Genomic DNA, 22,893 nt, shown 5'->3' on the forward strand with positions numbered 1-22,893 from the left:
GTTCACTTTGACGTTACAATTTTTTCTGGGTTTCTTTGCTTTAAATACTTGAACCGCTAGACCTTTACTTTTTTTCCCTGAGAAAGATGTATTTGTACCAGATTAGAAAAGCTAAACTGTTTCTTTACATTGAATAATCAGCCTGTCATGACAAATCTATCTCCTTCTGCATGAGTAGGTGCCAGTTTGACTAGCTTCTTTTAGGCTCTCCCTGGGTTTTAAGCTGGATCCGTGTGCATGACTGGCAGGGTATCTGTTGGGCCAGATCTAAGGAGCCAAAGAGCGTTCAGCTCTTTTTTGCCCACAAAAGAGCAGCCAGACAATCAGCAAGAGGCCTTGGAAGTAGCACAAGGTGAGACTTACTTAGTCTGCCGTTCTTTTTTTCTTATAGTTTTTTTAAAGTAAACTAAGAATTTATCACTTTCAGAATGAAAAGAAGAATTAAATTATCACATGGGTCATCTTTCTCAGAACTGCAGCATTGTACAAGATGCAAAGTAAGATTACACCAGAGTGCCCATTTTTCTTTGTAACTTGAAGGCGTTTTTTTTTTTAGTTGTAATTTCTTTTTTTCAGACAGATGCAGTGTGCTATAAACAAATGCCAAGCTTTCACATACGATCTGCACTTTTGATGGCTATCTGTTCTGCAAAGGCTGTTGAATAGTTGTAACATAACATGTGTGCTAATGATTTTGTTGTAGGACAATAGTGCCACATTGTGTAATTAGCATTATGAACCTAATTTCAAATTACATAACAAAATGGGAAGCTACTTGCACTTGGATCCAACTGTCGGTCATGAAAGCCAAAAATATTTTTAAATTGTGTTTGTACTTCTTTTGTTGGCTGCTTCTTGCTTAAACTTGTCTCTGGATATTAAAATCCAAACATTCAGCTCTTACGTTTTCATCCAATTTTGCCCAGAATTTATCAACTGAATTTCTGATAATCATATTTGTGTATTTTGTGAAATTATTCTAATACTGTAGTGAGAAGGAAAGAATAATGTAATCCCAAGAGTGATCTAGGATTTAATCTGACCAGATGGGATAAACTTGAAAAAGATTTTGACTTTCCACTCTGTTTTGCAACAAGAAAGGCTGATTTCCCCTACATGACCCCCTTTCTTTGTTGAAAAAGGCAGAGATCAGGCCATCCCCAGAGAAATGAGCAGGTGTGGCCATTTATGAGCATGTCTGGTTATATTATAAACCAACATAAGAGAAGTTGGGAATGGTTTGGAAAGATTGGCTAAACAGTTTTAATGTTTCACCCCCAACCCCTATTTATACAAACAAGAATGGATCAAACTTGAAGTAAAAATCCAGCCTGGCCAATTTTTAACAATCTTGTAGATTTTTAATTTTTTCTTCTTCTTTGTTCTGAGGCTTGTGAATAGATACCTTTTTGGTAATCCTTGCCTCTGGACAAGGACAAAATTCTTTCTCCTTCTAAATGGCTAATAACAAAGCCGTTCTTCCTGTCTAACGATGAAAGGGTGGCAGTCAAGTTCTTTTTCTTAGCTGGATTATGTAATTGGGGCATGTCATGGATGATTTTCAGAGTTAGAGTCCTATTAAATGCTTTCCATGTTATGCAAAGTTGCACTTACCTTTTATATAAACCCATTATGATTAATGAATATCGCATTTTCACTTCTCTGGTGTGGTGATTGAAAAAGAGTTTGCCTTCTTAAAACAAATACAGTGATTATAAAGCTTTGAATAACTTTTAACACAAAGGAAAATAATAAATCAGTAGAAATGCTCCAGAAAAAAATGTGAAAAGGGTCAGAGTACTGTGGGTAGAATTCTGGCTGATGAAACTTCTTTGTTGTGCTTAAAAAAAAAAGATGCCATGTACAAGTTCTTTCATAACATGTACTTTGATAACACACACATATCCATACATGTTGATCTTAATTGTTATTTTTCTTCAGTAATATTTCAGGAGATCAATCTTCTCACCAAGTGCACTGACGATTTGTCACATTCTAATTCACCTTCACAAGCCATAGTGGAATTTTGGGCTAAAATAATGTCAGTCACTGCGTCTGCGGCAAGTACAAAAAGGACCCCCTAATGGCAGCCATTTTTATCTGTTTCTTAAGATCCAAAGGCTGCTGAAAGAACAAATGGATAAAGTTGAGGATTGGAGAGGCTTGATTTTCTTGTTCCTGTGAAATGAAACTTTAGTTCTTTTTCTCCTCCTTCCCTTGAAAAGCAGAAATCTGTGAGGGGGGCTGCTGCTATGTCAAAGCCGTTGGGATGCCACTGCTGATCACTTTAATTACAAGGACTAAGGAGGATAAAATTAAAAGTAGCACCATTGAAGCAGTGGAAGAAAGCTTGCCGAGATGCCGGTGAACTGTGAAATATAAAAATTGCATACAAATATATTTTTAAGACGGAAACAAGGAATTACATTATTTATTCTTGAAGAGTTTGTCTTTAAATAGTAGAAAGTTTTCCTTACTAAATATCAGTATAGTAGAAGTAGAGATCATTATGAAATATACCAGGAAGAGGAATAAGATAAATTTTTTAGTGCGTTACCTTTGTGAAATATGGAAGTTTATGGATTTATTTAAATTTTTATATTTCAATCAATGTGTCAATTTAAATTTTCACTGAATGTAACATTGGGGCTATCAAATGTCAGGAGAGCACTAGATGGCAGCAAAGAGTTTCTTATGTCTGTTTGCTGCCATCCAGTGTTCTTCTGGTTTTTTGCAACTCAAATTTGGTAGCTCAATGTATGCAACCAACTTAGAAAGAGGGGAAATTATATGGTTTGTCAAGGTTTCCCTCTTTTGTAGACTGAAGACTGCAGAGCTTCTGTTGACACATCATAGTGGGGGATTATCTTAAAGTTTTAAAATTAAAAATAGTTTTCTGTGATGGAGTGGGGATAACGTCTTAACTTTAAGTGAACCACGTTGTATGGCAAATCCCTTTTTTTCTTTATTTATCAAATCTAGATTTGTTTTCTTCCTTTAAGGGGATGTAGATATGAGCTTGGGGATGGAACATAGCATAATAGAATTGGAAGAGACCTTGGAGGTGTTCTAGTCCATCCCCCTGCTCAAGCACGAGACCCTATACCATTTCAGATAAATAACTCTCCACTCTGTTTTTGAAAGCTCCAGTGATGGAGTACCCACAACTTCTGAAGGCAAGTTGTTCAATTGGTTTATTGATTTCATCATTAGGACATTTCTCCTTAGTTCTAGGTTGCTTCTCTTCTTGGTTAGTTTCCATCCATTGTTTCTTGTCTAACCTTTTGGTACTTTAGAAAATAGTTTGATCCGTTCATCTCTGTAGGAACCCATCAAATATTGGAATACTGCTATCATGTCTTCCCTAGTCCTTTTCATTAAATGAGACTTACCCAATTCCTGTAACTGTTCTTCATATATTTTAGCTTCCAGCCCCCTAATCTTTTTTATTGTTCTTCTCTGCACTCATTCCAGAGTCTCAACATCTTTTTATATTGTATGACCAGAACTGGATGCAGTGGTCTTAATAAGGCTTTTTAAACTGGTACTAGAACTTCACATAATCTTGATTCTATCCCTCTATTAATACAACCTAGGATTGCATTGGCTTTTTTGGTTGCTGCCTCATCGGCTCATAGTTAAGTGATTGTCCACTAGGACACCAAGATTACGGCAAGTTTCACCTAGTCTGTATTTACACATTTGCTTTTTCTTGCCTAACTGTAAAACATTTAATTATTACATTGAATTATTACATTGAATTTCATTTTGTTAGATAGGGCCCAGTGTTTAAGTCAGTCAACATCTTTTTGGATCTTGCGCTTGTCTTCTGGTGTATTGGCTATTCTTGACAGCTTAGTGTCATCTGCAAATTTGATGAGTTTCCCTTCTATTCCCTCATCTAGATTGTTTTATGTTAGATAAAATGGAACCTGGATTGTGACATTATTGAACTATATATTCGCCTGCCTCCTCACTGTCAGCCAAGTTGTAGGGGTTATATAACACAATGTCCTCACTTCAGGTGTTACTGCTGTACTAGATGTTACCAGAAACATGGGAGGGAAGAGAATTAGAGCAGTCCTGCTTTCAGCTCTGTAATGATTAGATCATGTCTGGTTTAGCATCATTCAAACTTCATTTTATATTCCCCTTGCATAAACTAGCTGCCATGAGCAGTCAGGATTAAATTTTATTAAATAAATGAACAAGCTAATCTATTCCACATATTTAAGAAATTGTGGCTCACAGGGCTATATTGCAAGGCATCTATTTATGTTGCCCAACCAATATAATTATAATCCACAGTTGGCTTTTCTTTCACTAAATTTTGAGAACAAAATTTCTTTTCCGAGAGGACACTTCCCATGATCAGTGATCAGATAGACTCAAAAATAAAGCATACAAATAAAGTAAAAAAAATAAAATAAGAGAGAGCATTTTCATTGAGGAAAAATATGATCATATTTTCCATCCTACTTCTCTTTACAGTGAGATTTTGCAAAACCCATAGGAACCAAGTTGCTGCCACATAATCATCCTTTGTACATTTTACTAATCGTTAGGAATTTGGGAGATTCCCCTCCCCCTGAATATCATCTTATGCTTGTGTTCATGTTTTAATATTAAAAGATAACAATTGCAAAGTTCAAAGCAAGTTATGTGTCTTGTTGAAGATTTATTCTCAACTTTTCATTTTCTAAACTCAACAAATGTGGACACATTAGAAAGCCTTAGCACAGATATGCCCTTTAAATTTCAATCTCCATTGCCAGATATTGGGAGTTGTGGTAGAGCATGTTGATTTAGTTCACTGTATTCGACTGGGATAAATACAGAAGATGGGACTATTATTGTCTCTGCCTTTGAGTTGGGGGCAGCAAGGATGGGTATGGAGGGGATGAAAGCAAATTTGCAATTCTGCTGGAGAGCTCCAAGGCCTAGGCAAAATTGTGTTTATGGCATTAGGACATTAGTAGAAAAGTAAATTGAGGCAATCTGATAGGGAAGCAAAATTCTGTCAATCAGGCTCAAGATACTGTGCTGTGTCCATATACTTTGTTTACTGTAGGGTTTTATGAGTTGTAACCTGCCCATGCAAGCTGTTAATGAGGCTAAATCTTGCTGCTTGAGGATTGAATTACAGCACACCTCTGGGCTAATGGTTATAAACAGAAAGTCCCATTAGGGCGGCTTTCTGATTCATTCATTTGCATTTTTCCTATTGTATCAAAAACAATGATGAGTAAATAGCTACAAACAAACAATTTACATGGAAATGGATAAAATGTGCCTAATTAGTATTTTGTGCTTGCTTTATTAATGATTGTTTAAGCTAAATAGACCTCTATTGCAAGATTCTTTACAAGCAGTGCCAAAGAGTGGCTAATTCAGTTTCTTACCATGGGGGGGGGGGGGGAATCCTAGCACTGTTGTTGGGGTCCTAAAGAAATTCATTCAAACTATTTTAGGATACAATTTAATTGTAAATTTATTTACAACTTCAACTTTTGTGGGATAATATTTACCAAAAACTCTAGCTATTTGTTATGCTCAAGGGAGATTTTCATAGTGCATCTTATTTTAACATATAATTATCTGACATTTAATTTCTAGTTAAAACTTGTCATTTTATAATGAAGATGCTGATCAGTTTTCCTGTTACTTTACTGCAGTGACAGGATTGTCTATTTTTCCTTTCCCTGCTCTTCTTTAGACCACAATCATCTTTCTTACAATCCTGCTTATCATGGTATTACATCAGAACACTAATATATCTCTCTACAAACACGTATTATGACTTTTTAGAAAATTAAGGTCATATTTTTTTTATAATTTTGAAGAGAACTGAAACAAAATGTGTCTTCCTTTGCAATAAAAACAGAAGTAGCCATAGTCACACTCTTGCTGATCTGTAGTACTGGTTAAATCCAAAACGTCTATTTCTCTACCAGTCATTCTCCTTAGTTTTGGCTTTTTAAAGCAAAACTACATTGTATGTTTTCTTGAGAGCATGATATTTTTACTATAAATGACACCAAAGATATATATAAATTTATTTATTCGTTAGATTTATATGACTGCCCAACTCACATATTATGACTTTGAGTACATGAATATTGTATATATGTATATTAGCACACATTTGCGTACTAATTTTTCATCTTCCAGGAATAACAGAGTGCACCATGCTAGGAATATTGGTGGATAGAACAAACACAATTTTGTCAAGAAAGAAAACCTCCTGCATACTAACGTAGACAATTAAATACTGTAAAATTCACTGACAATAAGCATTAGTAAGAACTGATATTGAAAATATTGTTACTAATGAGTTCTAGTGGTAGTGAGCTAGCAGGAATTATTGGGGGAGATTTTATTTTAATAATTTGGTTAAATTGTTTGTGATCCAAGTTTTCAGTCTATCAATGTATGAGAAGTCTTTCATTTGCTCAAAAGGTTAATGTCTATACTGCCATGTTCTTGCTTCTGTTACTTCATTTCTTCTTAATTGTAGAGCTCTTTTGAATATGATATTCAGTATGAAGAACATTTAAAATTTGGAAATTTCATGGCAATCAACCAGGGCAGCCAGAGCCACATACTGAAAGATTTTTTTCTACCTCTTTGTAGTGAACAGCTGCAGTGTAGGGAAGAAGCTTATTGCCTCATCTTTTTGTATGGCAAGGATAAAATAATCATCATTGCTCCCAGATCTTGAACTGAAATCACAAATAGGTCAATACTCCACTCAGCATTAGTAGCAAACTGTACTAGATACATAAACATACAGGTAGAGAGAGAGAGAGATGATCAAATAATTTGAAAAATTAAAATTTCAGTTTAATATATTTTCAGCTCCTTAGTGGTACTATTCACATAATTCTTAAGGCTTCTGTCGTTCACATTCTTTCTTGGAGTTCCAATGAATTGAATAGATTTAAGCAGAATTCTATCTTTGAAAAACAGCTAAAAGCAACAACTGATCTGGAATGCAAAAACTTAATAGCTGAATACACTATTGTAGTAAAATACTTACTTTGTAACCACTGCACTGGTATTTATGATAATTCGAGAACCCATTCAATGTGCTAGTTACTACTTATAAAGCCCTATATAGAACAGTGCTGGGCTGTATTTGGCACCATCTAATATAGCATATAGAGTGAGATTATAAGACAGAGAGTTGGTTAGAAGGCAAGGTTTCTCGGCAATAGCCCTGAAATTGTGGTATATGCAGCTGCCTGCTGAGGTGTGCTCAGTCAGCCTGCTCATTGCATTCCAAAAGATGCTGAATGCTCAGCAGCATTCATATTAATCCAATTGGAACTGGGTGCCCATTTAAGGTGGTTCTCATTTGCTTCAACCAGGGGAGGGGGGAGGTGTTATGTCATGGGATTGTTTTAGTTTCACATTGATTATTGGCATTATGTTCATGTTTTTACTTTGAAAACATTCTCAAGTCTATTCCAACATGAAGTAAAGGAAATGCCTGAATAACACTTATATAGCACAAACCAGTTTTGTGTAAAATTCTCGATGCTCCTTTTCAGATTTGTTTCAAACATTTAACTACTCTGGGATTAGGTACATCATACAGTTTTATTATTTGACTAAGTCATTATATCAGTGATGGTTGAAAAAGAATCAGCTTTGTTTATCTGACAAAAAATGTTGTGCTTGAGCAAAACATTATGAATTTCTGTAATGTGCATATTGCATTTTTTTGTCAATACAGTAGTAATTAGCTTTAACATTTTTAAAACTCTTCCTTCATGGGTTCCAAAACAACATTTTTTTTAAAAAAAGCAGATATTTAAATATGTAATTAAATTATAAGTGGACGATGTAAAAGCCTGGGATTCCAAGTAGTCCCCAAGTATCATTTTTGTGGCACCACAAGGCCCTCTCATCAGACCACAATTGACAAAAATTAGCCAAATTATTTCCCATAATTTTGAGATTTTTTGAGTCTGTAAAATAGTTGTACTGCTAGGAAGATTATGTTTTTATGAATTTTATGCTTTTAATGGTTGTTAATGTTTTGTAATTATTTTTGGTGGTGGTGGTTTTTTCTTGTTGTTGGGTATGGTTTTTTGCATTTTTTTTCTGCTTTTAACTCTGTAAGCCACCCAGGGTAACCCTATGTATAGCTATATAATTTTATTAAATAAATACACTTTTATAAAACTTGCATTTTCTTACATTATTTTACTTAAAATCTTTTTTCAAAAATAACATGATACTTAATTTTCCCAATTTTTATGTGCAAAGGTAATAATTCCTCCTTCCCAAAATAGAATTTTTTAAAATTTTATTTCAAAAGCAGAGTGTATTTCAATAGATAGTTGAGCCCTTTGAAGGAAATGGAGCTTTTTTCTGGTATTCTGGTAGAAACATAATTACAGGATTTTCATTTGCATGTGAACATTCTGAGATTAGCAAAACTTGAACATTTCATGCTAAGTTGAAGCCATAAATTGTGTCAGTCTCACATTTTATAGCTTTAAAGTACACTGGTTTGTTTTTTTTTAAAACTGAGAAATTATTTCGGGGAAAGGGGGCTGATTCATGGATGGCTCTAAAAAGTGTGTTGTTGACATCCAACTGATATGAAGCTTCTTATGTATAATATGGGCCAAGCACCATGCTGTAAACCATTTACTATCATGATGATCAGATTGAGAATGAAATTGCATTTCGGTCAATTACTGAGCTGGCAACTGTTCAATATATCTTAGCAGCAAGATGAAGAGCGGCGTCGGCAGCTGAGAGAGAGAGCTCGTCAGCTAATAGCAGAAGCTCGATCTGGAGTGAAGATGTCAGAACTTTCTAGTTACAATGAAATGGCTGCAGAAAAGTTGAAAGAAAGGTCAAAGGCATCTGGAGGTGAGCTAAGGACTTTGTACCTTATTCCTATGGCAACCCAGAAATCTGAGGAAAACCTTTTTGGAATTTGATTTTATTCAGACTTCAGAGTAATTGTTGTTCACCAGGAAAACATGTCTATATATTTTATGTTGTATTTCCTAAGTTTGCACAATCAAAGAAATATTCTTCTCCTAACTCATCAGAATATAGTTACGATATTTGCATATATGTATGAGGTATGTAGTAAAATGATCTCTAGAAAGAGTATATCAGTGATCCAAGCTGAGACTCAAACAGGTGTACTAATGATTTCACTTACCTTTCCTGCTCAGCACCTCCCAAAATTCATCTTATCAATAAATTCTATTAGTTTATTATTACATTTATGATGATGAGTCCTCTTGATGAGTTTCTCTAAAATGCAAAGCTTGGATATACATATTGAGCAAATAAGTGTATAAAATAATTTAGGAAATAGTACTTTTAATATTTTAATGCAATAATGTTTTCTCCTAAATAGGAAATGAAATAGAGTCTTTTGCAGAGATTTAGATCTATGATTCTTTTGATAAGAATTTTGGAACGAGATAATAAAAAGAAGATGCCATAGTTAATTTTAATTGTTTCCATACAGCCATTCATGGCTTGCCCAAAATATCTGAATTAATTGCAAGGATAAGATCATGTTTGACATAGTTGCCAAGAAATTTGATAATTGAAATTAAGCAAATATATGCACAAGGTATTATTGAGTCTGATCAGACTATACAGCATCAGTAACCTTGGATGGCCTTAATTCCCATCTCTTTTACAATGTTCAGTTCTGTTTCTTTTACAAATATCTGCCATTTTGTGAGAACATCTTCCACATCGTTTCTGAATTTGAAATGTGCTTCTGGCCTAACACAGTATGGACTTCTGACATCTGATATAATGAGGGTTTATTACATTGGATAGTTTTGAGCAAAATTCACCCTTTTATTGGCAAGGCCAATAAAATTATTTTTACTGATTCCTTCTCTCTGGAAACTTCATCCAAATGTATCAGCCCGAGAGAAGCCTCCAGTTTTCTGAAGCATATTTCCCTTAGAACCTAAACAGCTGGAGGGAGAAGAGAGAATTGCTGAAAATTGCATTCTTCACATTCTATTAAGTGAAGGCTTTCATTAATTTATTATTGTATGCCCATTAACATGAGCAGGGATACAGCCTTCCCAACAAATTTCTGGCTCTGAATAATCCCACTTTTTTCCCCAAAGATGCTGCAAAGATTAAGCAAAACCAGCTTTTGTCTGCACAGGAAGAGGCAGGGAGACATCTCATCCTATATATGTCTGCACGGAGGAAAGTATCTCATGCAGAAGGAGCAAAGTTTGTCTTTCTTATCATGCATGGGCTGACTTTCTCCATATAGGAGCGGGCAAGGACACATTCCTCCTCTTTTCTTTCTAAAGAGAGAAATCAGGTGATGCCACAGGACAATAATTTCTACCAGTGGAGCAAAGCTGCTGTTCCTCAGTGCTGCTCTCTTAACATCTTTCAGTTTGTAAGTATGTCTGAACTTGAATGTGATCTTCAAACCATTTAGTTCCCCAGCCTTGGCTTTTAACCACGTTTTTAGAGAAGCTGCCCTAATCCAACAGATTTCCTGATGGTTCTAATTCAGCAGCATCTCATGCATTGCTTTTAGGTGGTTCAGTGAGTTAGTCAAGCAGTCCAAGAACAAATAGTGCAGTGGATCATCAGGGATAAGATAAGCAGGAACAAACGGAGGTAGCAGAAATGGATCAGGAACCAGGACAAAGGGATTTTTCTAGGTTTTTCAGACAATGCATTTGATTCTCGACAAGAAACAGTACATATAATCAGAAGAAGACCATCAGTGGGGCAGTTAGCAAGACCATCAGTGGGGCAGTTCCCTGGGTGGTGAGAGTCAGCAATAACCTTTCTAAGAAACAACTTCATATATTTGCTCTGTGGTGCTCTTTGACAAAATAACCATCACATTGTGTCCGAATGTCCATTAAGAGCTTATACCAGCCCAATGACTTGGACTGGACATTAACCTTTGAACCACTATAAGTCCACGTATTTACCATAACCTAAATAAATAAATAAATAAATTTGCAGGTGGAAAAGCAACTAGGATATGATTAGAGAGAAAAAGGAAATGGAGCAGCTGCACAAATGAAAACCTCAAGATCTTAACCCTGATAGGGCTCTCAGGACCAGACTTCTTCACACTCCTGCTTTCATACATCCCAAGCAGCCAACCTAAGTTCCAAGTATTCAGTATAAAGTTTTCAGCCTTTCTTCGTACATCTATTACAAAAGGCTTCCCAATAATTCAGAATCCAAGGCAGCTGCATTTCAAATTCTGTGGAAACCTTCACATATGCAACCTCTCTGCGGACATTCACAGTTTATGCTTAGATGGTGGGGAAGGGTCTAGTCAGCACATACTGTGTCAGGAGCGTGGCTACTCAGCATGGCCTCACTCCCAGTTCATAAACTGCGACAACACATGAATTGACAAATGCTGTTCTTTTCTTTGTGTTGCTTCTTTAGTTAACCTTGTATTTGGTGCACACTTCTTCAAATTGTAAGTCCCTGCTTGGATGCCTATTGTTGCAGGATGCAAAGATATTCCAACAAAAAAAATCATAGTTGCCTGTATTATTCTGACTTCAAGGTTTTGTACAAATTTCTTTAAGGAAATAATGTTTAGATCTTGTTAGATGGGCATTTTTTTCAAAGATGAAACCAGTACGGGAAAACTTTTTTTCTGATTGTCTCTCTACAAATTCAGTTTCAAGGCAACACAGCTGATTGACAGATAGACTTGAAGGTCAACTTTGTGTGCTCATTAAGTTCCCAGATAATACTTTTGCTTCTTAATAATAGTGAAGTGAGAATGCTGACCAAAGTATAGATTTCAACAATATGTTGTCATATTTAGTTGGTTATCCTATGATTACAAGCATAAGAACTAGGCTCCTAGGTAAATAATATTCACCTCACCTATGTAATGTTTCCTAGGGTTAGTTACTTATCTATATCAATTGACATCAAAGTAATGTTGCACAGTACATAAAAGAGATTGGGGAAATCCCTTCATTAAAAAAATGTTACAGAATTGGAATTACTTTTCTATCAGGAAGCGCTCTATCATATGAGATCTTGCCAGCACAGTATGAACTAGGTTCTTGGTAGATAATAATCTTTAGCTTTCCAGATATTTGCTAAGCTATAAATATTAGGATCCCCTCATTGGACACATTTCCTAGACATGCTGGGCGTTATAATTCAGCAATGTTTGGAGATCCATGGTTGTATACCCCCATCCTAGACTTTCCATTCTTTATCTCTATTCTGTTCTCTAGTCCTAAAAAGAGTAGGTTCTTTAAGCTTCTCTGTGCCAACCATGTGAGAAAAAAAATTAAACTAAAGTCAAAGCCCACATAACAAAGGTTGGAACTGCTGGTAATCCTCAGTTTACAACTACAGTTGAGACCAGAATTTCTGTGATAAGTCACTGTGGTTGTAAGTGGAGTCAGATCCCATTTTATGATAGTTTTTATAGCGGTCGTTAACCTAATCCAGCTTCTCCAGTGAGTGCTTTTTGCCATAATATTGTAAATCATAATTATGTGACCATGGAATGCTGCAACCGATCATAAATGCAAGCTAGCATTGATGCCAAGTATCTGAATTGCAATCACTTGACTGCCAGGTGATGCAACATTTGTAAGTACAGTTCATAAGTCACTTTTTGCAAGGCAGCTGTAGCTTGAATTGTTGATAATTGATAAACAAATACCTAATCCAAAGTCGAAGACCATCTGTATTTCAGGTGCTGAAGTGGCATTATTGAGTCCATGAGAGGGTGTTATCTCTCAAATACATCCTTTTTCATGCATATTTCAGGGAAACTTTGGCAGTATTTTGTATTCCTTAGCCATCCGGTGTTTTTTCTAACCATCACTGTTCTTCATTTGATATATCAAGCACATAATCTGTCAGGATTCTTTAAGTCATCAGAGACTTCCCATACCAATTTTTAAAAAAAACATTTGTCCAGTAAAGTCTCATGATTTCAGCCCTCTGGAATGATCTCCCCATTGAGATCCGGACCCCTACTACCCTTCCGGCCTTTCGTAAAGCAACTAAGACTTGGCTGTTCCGGAAGGCCTGGGGCTGTTGAAGTATCCAGCCCCACTTTAAGGTATGAATGTTGTTGTAATTTTAAATTGTTGTATTGTCTTATATATTCCCCCTCCCTTTTTTTATTGTAAGCCGCCCGGAGTCTTCCGAGAGTGGGCGGCATACAAAACTAATAAATACAATACAATACAATGATTGATAGTTTGGTCTACTGGTTAAGCCACCAGGCTAGAAAGCAGGAGTCCACCTTAGCCATAAAAGCCAGCTGGGTGACTTTGGGCCAATCACTCTTTCTCAACCCAACATACCTCAGAATGTTGTTGTTGTGGGGAAAATAGGAGGAGGAAGAAGTGGAGGAAATATCCCCTGCCTTGAGTTATTCGTAAAAATAATAAAATCAGGATACAAATCAATCAATCAGTCAATAAAATTACAGTTCGAGAAATCACAACTAAGGGTAAGACTGAGACTCTAATGAGATGTTACAGTGTCAGCCATGTTTTCTTTTCACATGTCTGTCTCTGTTTTTTACATCAAAAACGGCACATAGTTATCTCAGCTTCCTGACTTTCCTCACTTGAGGCACTTTTTTGCAAACCTCTCTGAAGGAAGATTTGGAGGAGAGGACAAGTTATTTATATTCTTCTTTTTCTCTGAATGTTCAAGATAGTCTATGTGAGAATCCCCATTAATTTTATCCCAACAGCAATCATTCTTTGAGTAAGATTGCTCTGAAAGAGAATAATTTAATCGTGTCACCCTGAGAGTTCTATTGTTGAGTAAGAATTTAGGTCTTCCCAAATGCAAATCCAGTATTCTAACTACTAGAGTACAGTGGCTTTCTGCCTCAACTTCTCTCACCCTTGTGACTTTTTGGTTTGTTTATTTTAAAAAATCAGAGCTTCCTTCTTTATAATCAGACAGGGCAAATAAATGCATGTGAATACATTATAGTCTGTGTTCCCTTTACAAGAAGGATATTGCATAATTTCCCAGCTCAGAGAACCCCAGATGCCCTCCCCAATGGAGAATCCCATTGTTTCTGCTCCAGTTTCCCATTTTAGTGCACCTGTAGTATTGCTATTCATCTGACCTTCCCCATCATGGGAAGAGACTTCCAGCTAGCTGTGGAGAATCCCATTGTTTCTGCTCCAGTTTCCCATTTTAGTGCACCTGTAGTATTGCTATTCATCTGACCTTCCCCATCATGGGAAGAGACTTCCAGCTAGCTGTGGGGAAAGATTTGTAAGGCGACCATTATAAATAAAAGCCTTGGAGAGCTCCTCTCACAACCAACATGTACTGCTGGGCCCACACCTCAGGTCTTCTCACTAGGCCCTAAATTATCTGGTCCTTAACTGACAGCTCAACAATTAATCTAACAGGAGCCTTTGGTGTCAAGTTGTCTGATTTTCTAATTACAGAGGTGGCTTGAGCTTTGCTTTTTTGGAACCATTAATCATCAGGTTTCAGCCTTGTAAGGAGGCTTTCGCAGTGGTCATGAAAGGGGAGTGGCGCTGTAGTTTAATCTTGTGTCTAGAGACAAATTGGTGTATAGCAATTCACAACTGCCAGATGGTAGTATTTCAGGTGTAGAGTGGCAGTGCTGAAACAAACTGGGAAGAGTTCATGATGCTTACTGCTGGATTCAACAGTTCCTAAATGCCACCTTAGCAAAAACTCACCAAAGAAGCAGCATATAAATTAACAAGCAGTGCAGCTCTAAATAGTATCTATGAAGCTGTTTCCTTCCATATATTCTTTATCCTAAGTAGAAGCCAGAAATTCCTCTTCCTATGTTGAATCATCATGGAAGTACTCAAAGTCCACCTAGATGGTATTGATATTGGATGTGTTCTTCATATTTAACAGTGTTCTTCAATACTGGCTACACCAGAATGATAGATTTTTTTTCATTTTGCTTATAAAGAGCAATGCCCAGGTTATTATGTTTTTGTCCTTGGCTTTGCTATTTAGACAAAAAAAGTGTTGATATTGATTGAGATCTTGCTGCTATGTTTATTTTCATGCTATGTTTTTTAAAAAATCTCTTCCAAGAAGAGTTCACAATCTTTGAGTCAATCTCTCTGTTGGTGAGTAAGTTTTATAACTTCTTAAGAAACATCTGTTCCAAATATTGAATTCAAATAGTTTTCTTGAAATTTCTTAGTTATTCTAGCCATTCCCTTTAAGTCAGTGAGGCAGAAGCCATAGAATCATTGGTTGAAGATCATCTAGTTCCCTCCGCTGCCCAGTGCAAGCATCCACTACCGCAGTATCTCTTACAGATGGACATCAGACCTCCAGTAAAAGAAGTTTGATCCATATTCTGCATAGGAACTCTGCAAATTGCCAACATAACACATCTTATCCTTCAGTTCTCATGTCTTAAGTATATTTCAATAGTTTTCTATAGAACCTGAACATTTTATGTATAATGCCAGGAGAGATACTCTCTTCACTCCTATACAAACTAACTATGTGCTGGAATAAGTGACTCCTTGGCTTCTATCAATACTCATAATAACAAGGAAAAATTACATAATCTCAAACAACCTTACAAAGAGTAAGATTCTACATTTAGGCAACAAAAATAAAATGCACAGGTACAGTATAGGTGGTACCTTGCTCAACAATAGTAACTGTGAAAGGGATCTTGGAGTCCTAGTGGACAACCATTTAAATATGAGCCAGCAGTGTGCAGCAGCTGCTAAAAAAACCAACACAGTTCTAGGCTGCATAAACAGAGGGATGGAATCAAGATCACGTAAAGTGTTAATACCACTTTATAAAGCCTTGATAAGGCCACACTTGGAATACTGCATCCAGTTTTGGTCACCATGATGTAGAAAAGATATGGAGACTCTAAAAAGAGTGCAGAGAAGATCAACAAAGATGATTAGGGGACTGGAGGCTAAAACATGAACAACGGTTGCAGGAACTGGGTATGTCTAGTTTAATAGAAAGAAGGACTAGGGGAGACATGATAGCAGTGTTCCAATATCTCAGGGGTTGCCACAAAGAAGAGGGAGTCAAACTATTCTCCAAGGCACCTGAGGGTAGAACAAGAAGCAAAGGGTGGAAACTAATCAAGGAGAGAAGCAACTTAGAACTGAGTAGAAATTTCCTGACAGTTAGAACAATTAATCAGTGGAACAGTTTGCTTCCAGAAGTTGTGAATGCCCCAACACTGGAAGTCTTTAAAAAGATGTTGGATAGCCATTTGTCTGAAACAGTATAGGGTTTCCTGCCTAGGCAGGGGGTTGGACTAGAAGACTTCCAACTCTGCTATTGTATTGTATATTAGATCCTTTTAAGATATTGACTGGAAGTCACTCTGTTCCTATTAATATTGCAATTATATAGCTCTTCTTAGTTGTAAATTGAGGTCTACTATCTTTTAATTACCACTGAATGAAGCCCAGCTCCTGATGACTGTATGGAAGAACTGTCACCATTTTGATCGCTTCCCCAGCAAAATTCTATAGCTGTTCTATGATCATTCCAATGTTCTGCTTAAATATGAACATTCAGTTTTATACCTTATCTTTCAGTTCTACTTCCCATAACTCTGTCAAATATAGTCATTTTTAATAGCTTAGCCTCATTTCCATCAGCAGACCAGAAATACTAAATCTGTACTTGCTGATCATCACCTCAGAGGAGCAGTCAGTCCTTTTTTTTTTGTTTGGGGATGAATGATTGGTTCAAAATACTCTAAGGTATTTTGTAAATCCATAACATGTAGCTAATTGTCTTTTTCTCATACTTCCTCAATGTTCAGCTTTTGCAATGCATATATTATCATTGGAAGAAACTTTGCTGCTATTTTGATCTTCACTGTAATTTAAAATTCTTTTCCCCCCCCCCAAATCTGGTTTATGTTTTTCATTGTCTGAATGTCTATCCTAAAATAAATCTCTTCTTTTCCTCTGCATCATTGTCTATCATTACCTGTTCTTGAGCCCAATAAACAAAACTTACCACCCTCACTTCCTTACTGAAAACTGAAATTATTAAGATGTCCATGGACATTATCTTTATCATTTTAATAATTAAAATCACCCTTGATTTTTTTTGTTTGCCTTTTGTGTTTTCATAATGAATTCTGTGAGGTTTACTTTGCTTTCAGCTGATGGAATGGGATCATCTGCATATCTCAGATTGTTAGTGTCTTAATCTATAGTTTTGATTCTGTCTGTCATCTCTTGCGAACATGCTAATCCTTTAATAGATTTTCAGAACAAGTCCTCATCTATCAACCCTACTAAGTAGACTAGACCATGAAATTACTCCGCAGGATGGCTAAAATTACTTTTATTCACATTGGCTGTAATAATAGAATGTTGCAAGTCTGACTGTGCCATACCTTCTTCTTATAGGTCAGTAATTAAGGAGGTGCCTGTCTGAGCTGCTTCCAAATGTTATCTGGATGTACTGGACTTTAAAATGGTTTAGCCCCTTTTGCCTAGGCAACAAAGCCTGCATTATTTATTTCAGTCATCTCCCTTACCTCATGTCATTCTCTTGCCTATTCTGAAAGATTTTATTTCTACAAACTCAGCCTTTCCAACAGGTTGGGTATCTTTTTCCGCAAAGACTCCACAGAAAAATAATCAAGTATCCTGACACATCCATTTATATTAATTTATTCTACATTCTGAACTGTTTTACACAATTAATGGGCTTGCTATAACTATTAAAGTAAAAATCAAAATTTGCACATTTTCTGGAAGATCTCTGTTTCAGTAGAACACAAAGACAAATACACTGACAAACTTTTGGGCCACACAGTATTCTTCCATATAATTTACTCATATTATTACTCATTACATAGTATTACTCATATTAGCTATAGAAGTTGCCTGCTTTTATCATAACAACAAAAGGCAGCATTTCACTGTTGCCCTACAAGCTCCACCTCTTTTGGTAGTGTGCATGACCTCACAATGCAAAATACGCAAGATTTCTATTGTGGCAGTGCAACATTCCTTTTGTTAGACTGTTCCTCATTAATCCTTTCCCAAGGATGCGGCTGGCTCGTAATACTTTAACAGCTTCTTCTCCTGAAGCTCTAGATCAGAAGTTCTCAACCTGTGGGTCGGGACCCCTTTGGGGGTCGAACGACCCTTTCACGGGGGTCACCTAAGACCATTGGAAAACACATATTTTCAAAAAAAAATACGGAAAACATAAAATAATCTTATGGTTGGGGGTCACCACAACATGAGGAACTGTATTAAAGTTGAGACCCACTGCTCTAGATGGTTTAGCAGATATTTCATCTGTACTAGTGCTTTTCTTTTTGACAGCTGGTCTATTGCTCTCATATTTCATTTTTAATGGACTTGTTATATATTTTCTTTATAAATATTTTTATCAATCCATTATCCTGTCTGCAAAAGATTTCAGTTTAGTCTATCTTCTGTGAATCCCATTGCCTCTATTAGATCTCTTCAATGGCTAACCTTAAGTAATTCTACTTTAACTGTAAATTTTCCTAGGAGTTTTGTCATTTCTTGAAAAACATATCTTTCATTTTCTTATTATTTTCCTCTATTTGTTGACATGATCTTCCTTTGTCCTTTCTTAGCTGATAAAGTTTGCTTTTGGCTGTTGTCCATTCTTGTTGCCAAATGCTTTCATCTTCCATCTTTCCTTGGCTATCATGATAACTTGTTCTGAAAGCCACTTGGATCCTTTTTCCTTTGAAATTTTGGGAATATGTTTTTCTGCTTCAATTTTCACAATGTTTCTTATCTCTTCCTGTAGCTCCCCAGGTTCTCTTTCTTATAAATTAAGTATACTGAATTTGTTCCTTACATTGATCTTATATATACCCTCTAGGTTAAATCTTGCTGACACACTTACTGCCTTTAATTTTCTAAGTTAAAGTCATACATTTAATACTGAAAATTCATATTCCTTTCCACAGTCTGCACCTGAAACTCTCCTGGCTGACTAGATTGGCTTTCTCCATCTTTTCTTTCCTATTACATAGTTGAATTTATTATGACAATATTGTCTATCTAGTATTGCCTGCTTGGTGATGCCTAGGTGTAGAATATACTTTTGTTTTCTACATTTGAATTTAGCCCACCTTACAATTTGCTATAAAATTCTATGTTTTCCTCTATTGTTCCTGCAGTAAAAATGTATACTTGCATAAAGCTGAGATTCATTTGATACACACTATAGTTGATATTAGGGCTGTGCAGTACTTTGATTCAACTCCAGTAAAGTGCTTTGATTCAACTCCAATAAGGTGCTTCAGAGTTCATGAAGGCACAGATTTGACCCTAGCAGCAATTTCATCTGGCATTTTTTCAGCGTCACTTAAGCTATTGAGCCCCTTTTTCACATCAAAATGTAATCTTCTGGAAAAGGAGAATGGTGATTACCACAGATTAAAACCTGAAAAAATCTTATGCTATGAAACATAATTATATTTGAGGAGCCATTCCTTGTATCAACAACCTTGGTATGCAATTACTTCAAGACAAGTTAAAAGAAGCTCACACAATTATTCATTTAGATAGGAATACTCAATAGCATTTAGGTTACTGGTTCAAAGCTCAGATCCAAGTTCCTGGTATCGACACCAACCAGTGTTCAAAGACACAATCAGTTCTTATGGGGTAATTTGCTGGAAACTGAAAAATTGAAATATATCAAAAATGGTCTAATCCCAAGCATTCAGCATTATTTTACTAGTCCAGTAGGCTTCATTATTTTCTATATAAGAAAAGGTTCTCCTGAGAAAAGAATAAACATCTTTAAATGATGTTCATTCTTCACATTTTGTCACAGGTTATTACATTTCTCACTCCAGTTGCTTTTCATGGGTTCAGAGTATGATAATTGAACAATCAAGATACTTCAAATTTTGAAATTCTATATTTATTATTAAGATAATTTTCCATTCAAGAGCTTGTGGAGTTTGTCCATTTTATCTGCAAACTGCTTTTTGTATTGATCATAAATATGGCTCATAATATAATCTATTGTTTATTCTTGTTTTGTTTTTATTCCTTAAATAATTCTTTAATAAAAATCTATAAAGGTATGAGTCATGCTTTGACCCATCCATTGGTCCATAGATACCAGGAGGTGATCTTACAGTTTTCCTACCCTAAATATAAACACCCCATACAGAAACCAACCATGAAGTCATAATTATGTTAATAAGACTGATAACTATTTTCTGAGACAGTGAGACTAGAATTATGATTCAAGAATTATACAAGAGAGTGACTTCATAATTTTACCAACAGACTGAAATCAATACAGGATCAGTATTTAAGATTTTCAGCAAAATATTTTTTTGAAGTATAGTGAATCTAAGCAATTTTTTTTCCATCTTGACATATTGTGTATTGTTTTGGAACACTCAACTATGTAGACTACAAAATGGCAGTAAGAAACATAAACCAGAGTATAAATGTACTTGTGATTTCATGTGTGGCTTATTGCCTTTGGTATTTTAGTTTTAAGGACTCCAACTAGACAGGGGTGATTCTGACTATTGCTAGTATGCTCATTTGCTAAAATAGGTGTAAGAGTTGCATTTTTTTAAAAAGTAGAAACTTGATTTAGAGGAGAATTTAGAGGAGAAGAATATGCTTTGGTGCAGTGTGGGACTACATTTTTCTGAAACAACTACATTTCAGTTGGGTGAAAACTAAATTTGAATTTGACACATTGCCACACAGCTTAGCATAACATAATAGAACATTCAAAATAAGTGCTTTGTACATGTTCCAGCTACTGCAAAGCACCTTTTTCAGAGGCTTTGCTTGTAAATACTGTGTATGTACAAGTAGTCCTTAACTTACAACGACAATTGACTTACAAACACAAAATTTCTGTTGTTAAATGAGACATTTGTTAAGTGAATTTTGCCCCATTTTAGGGCCTTTCTTGCCTCTGTTGTTAAGTGAATCACTGCAGTTGATAAGTTAGTAACCCAGTTGTTAAGTGAATCTGGCTTCCCCATTGACTTTGCTTGTGAGAAGCAAAGGAGGTCACGTGACCCCAGGATACGACAACAGTCATAAATATGAGTCAAATACCAAGCATCTGAATTTTGATCACATGATCATGGGGATGCTGGAAAGGTTATAACTATGAAAAGCGGTCATAAATCAGTTTTCCAGTGCTGTTGTATCTTTGAACGGTTACTAAATGAACTGTTGTAAGTTGAGAACTACCTGTAATATTTAAATAAGGTATTTGTTTTTTTCTCTCTCAACCAATTGTTAAATTTCACTAACTTTTTTCTTTCTGTACTGTTGATTATTGTGCTCAACTAACTCTAAAATACTAATGTTTTCATTGAATTGATGCATGTACAAGACCAAAATTCACTAACCTTACTACGGCATGTTCTTACAGATGAGGATCGAAGTGATAATATTGTGATAGTTTCTAATGAGGAGATTCCCGAGTACATTATTTCTAGTGATGAAGATCAACATACTAACCTAGAAAATGAGCTTGATTCTAATGGTAATTCAACTACATGGTTATTTCACAACCTTTCCATGACTAACTTTAATTTAATTATGAGTACCATGTAATTTGTTAGGTATTATTTTTGCTTGGACTCATTTGATTTTCATAAATGCCTTCTGAGACATTTTTTACAATGTTACAATTAACTATCAACTAAGGATTGATTTTTTTCCCCAAAATGCCTTAGTTAATTATCAGTACTGAAAATACATTTAATGTGACTCAGCAAACAGTTCTTCATAGACTAGTTTTGGTTGTTATTACCAAAAGCCTATAATTTTTTTGTGAATTTCAAGTGAAAACAATTATATTCAGAGGCTATCTTAGCAGTCCTGTGCATATTTATTTGGAATTACTATGTCTAACTGTATTTTGAGTATTAATTTATACAAGATATGTGTGTCATAAAGCATACATCCAGGCATTTGATTATTGAAAGAAAAATGAGGAAATGGGGACAGAAAAATGACAAATGAAATGTACAAAGTCAGCAATAAGGATACGGTTACAAAATTCCTATGATCATACCAATGTTTTGTCCAGTCAAGTATATTCATGTTAATGGCAGCAAATACAAGTACAAAATGTATTGCAAATTGTAAAAAAAATATAACCCTTTCTAGTATTTGAAAAACACTTTTAGAAAGGCACTAATGCAAATGATTTAAACTCAGGCAGATCCTAATCAAGAACTATAAACTTAAAGCCAATTGTAATGAAAGGAAGGCTCTAAGTAATGAACTCCAAAGTAACCATGGTTGGACAAAAAAATTGAATGACTCTTGTAAAACCTTTAAGTAACATATATGCTCCCTTTTGTTTGACTTTCCTCATTCTGCTACACCCTGATTATGGGATGGCAGTTAATTTGGTTTTGTTTATTTGTTTTGTTTTACTGTTTGGATTTTTGTGGAGTTTTTAGTTCTGCTTTCATATATATATATTTGTTTTCTTTTAATTTTTTAGTTTACAAGTTATCCAGAATCACTCTGGAATCAGGCAGCCTCTGAATTGAAATAACAGACAAACAAATCAGGCAGCCTCTGAATTGAAATAACAGACAAACAAACCTTGTTATTCACTAATAACTCTGAAAGTAATCTCTCTGGAAAGTAAATCTCTCAGAAAGTAATAATGGCAATCTACTTTAAAACTTCTTCAAGTTGAATCTAAAAGAGACAGATTTTCCTTCTGGGCTACAAAGTGCACTGCAATATCATATGCGCTCCCACATATAGGGATTCTTCGTTGTTGGCCTTTTCTTTATTCCCCCTTCTTTCTGGCAATAATATTCAATATACATTTTCCCCTGTCACTGCAATTTTGGTCTGAAATCAGATTCAT

The 22,893-nt window shown here is 35.5% G+C and overlaps 1 protein-coding gene across 4 annotated transcripts in view; it reads left to right on the forward strand.

Annotated features, from left to right (window-relative positions):
• The window catches only part of EHBP1 (EH domain binding protein 1), a 255,492-nt gene that overhangs the window by 170,184 nt on the left and 62,415 nt on the right, over positions 1 to 22,893 (forward strand). For 2 of the 4 annotated variants that reach the window (XM_087716798.1, XM_087716799.1), the window contains 2 exons: positions 8,742 to 8,889; positions 21,430 to 21,543. In XM_087716798.1, the coding sequence (XP_087572924.1) occupies positions 8,742 to 8,889; positions 21,430 to 21,543 (262 nt within the window). The remainder of the gene's footprint in view (positions 1 to 8,741; positions 8,890 to 21,429; positions 21,544 to 22,893) is intronic. The other 2 variants (XM_014064362.2, XM_087716800.1) reach the window with 1 other exon arrangement.

This window comes from Thamnophis sirtalis, unplaced genomic scaffold (genome assembly GCF_051295495.1).
Source record: "Thamnophis sirtalis isolate CommonGarterSnake01/CBP01778 unplaced genomic scaffold, rThaSir2_p1.2 scaffold_5, whole genome shotgun sequence".
NCBI classification, from domain to species: Eukaryota; Metazoa; Chordata; class Lepidosauria; order Squamata; family Natricidae; genus Thamnophis; species Thamnophis sirtalis.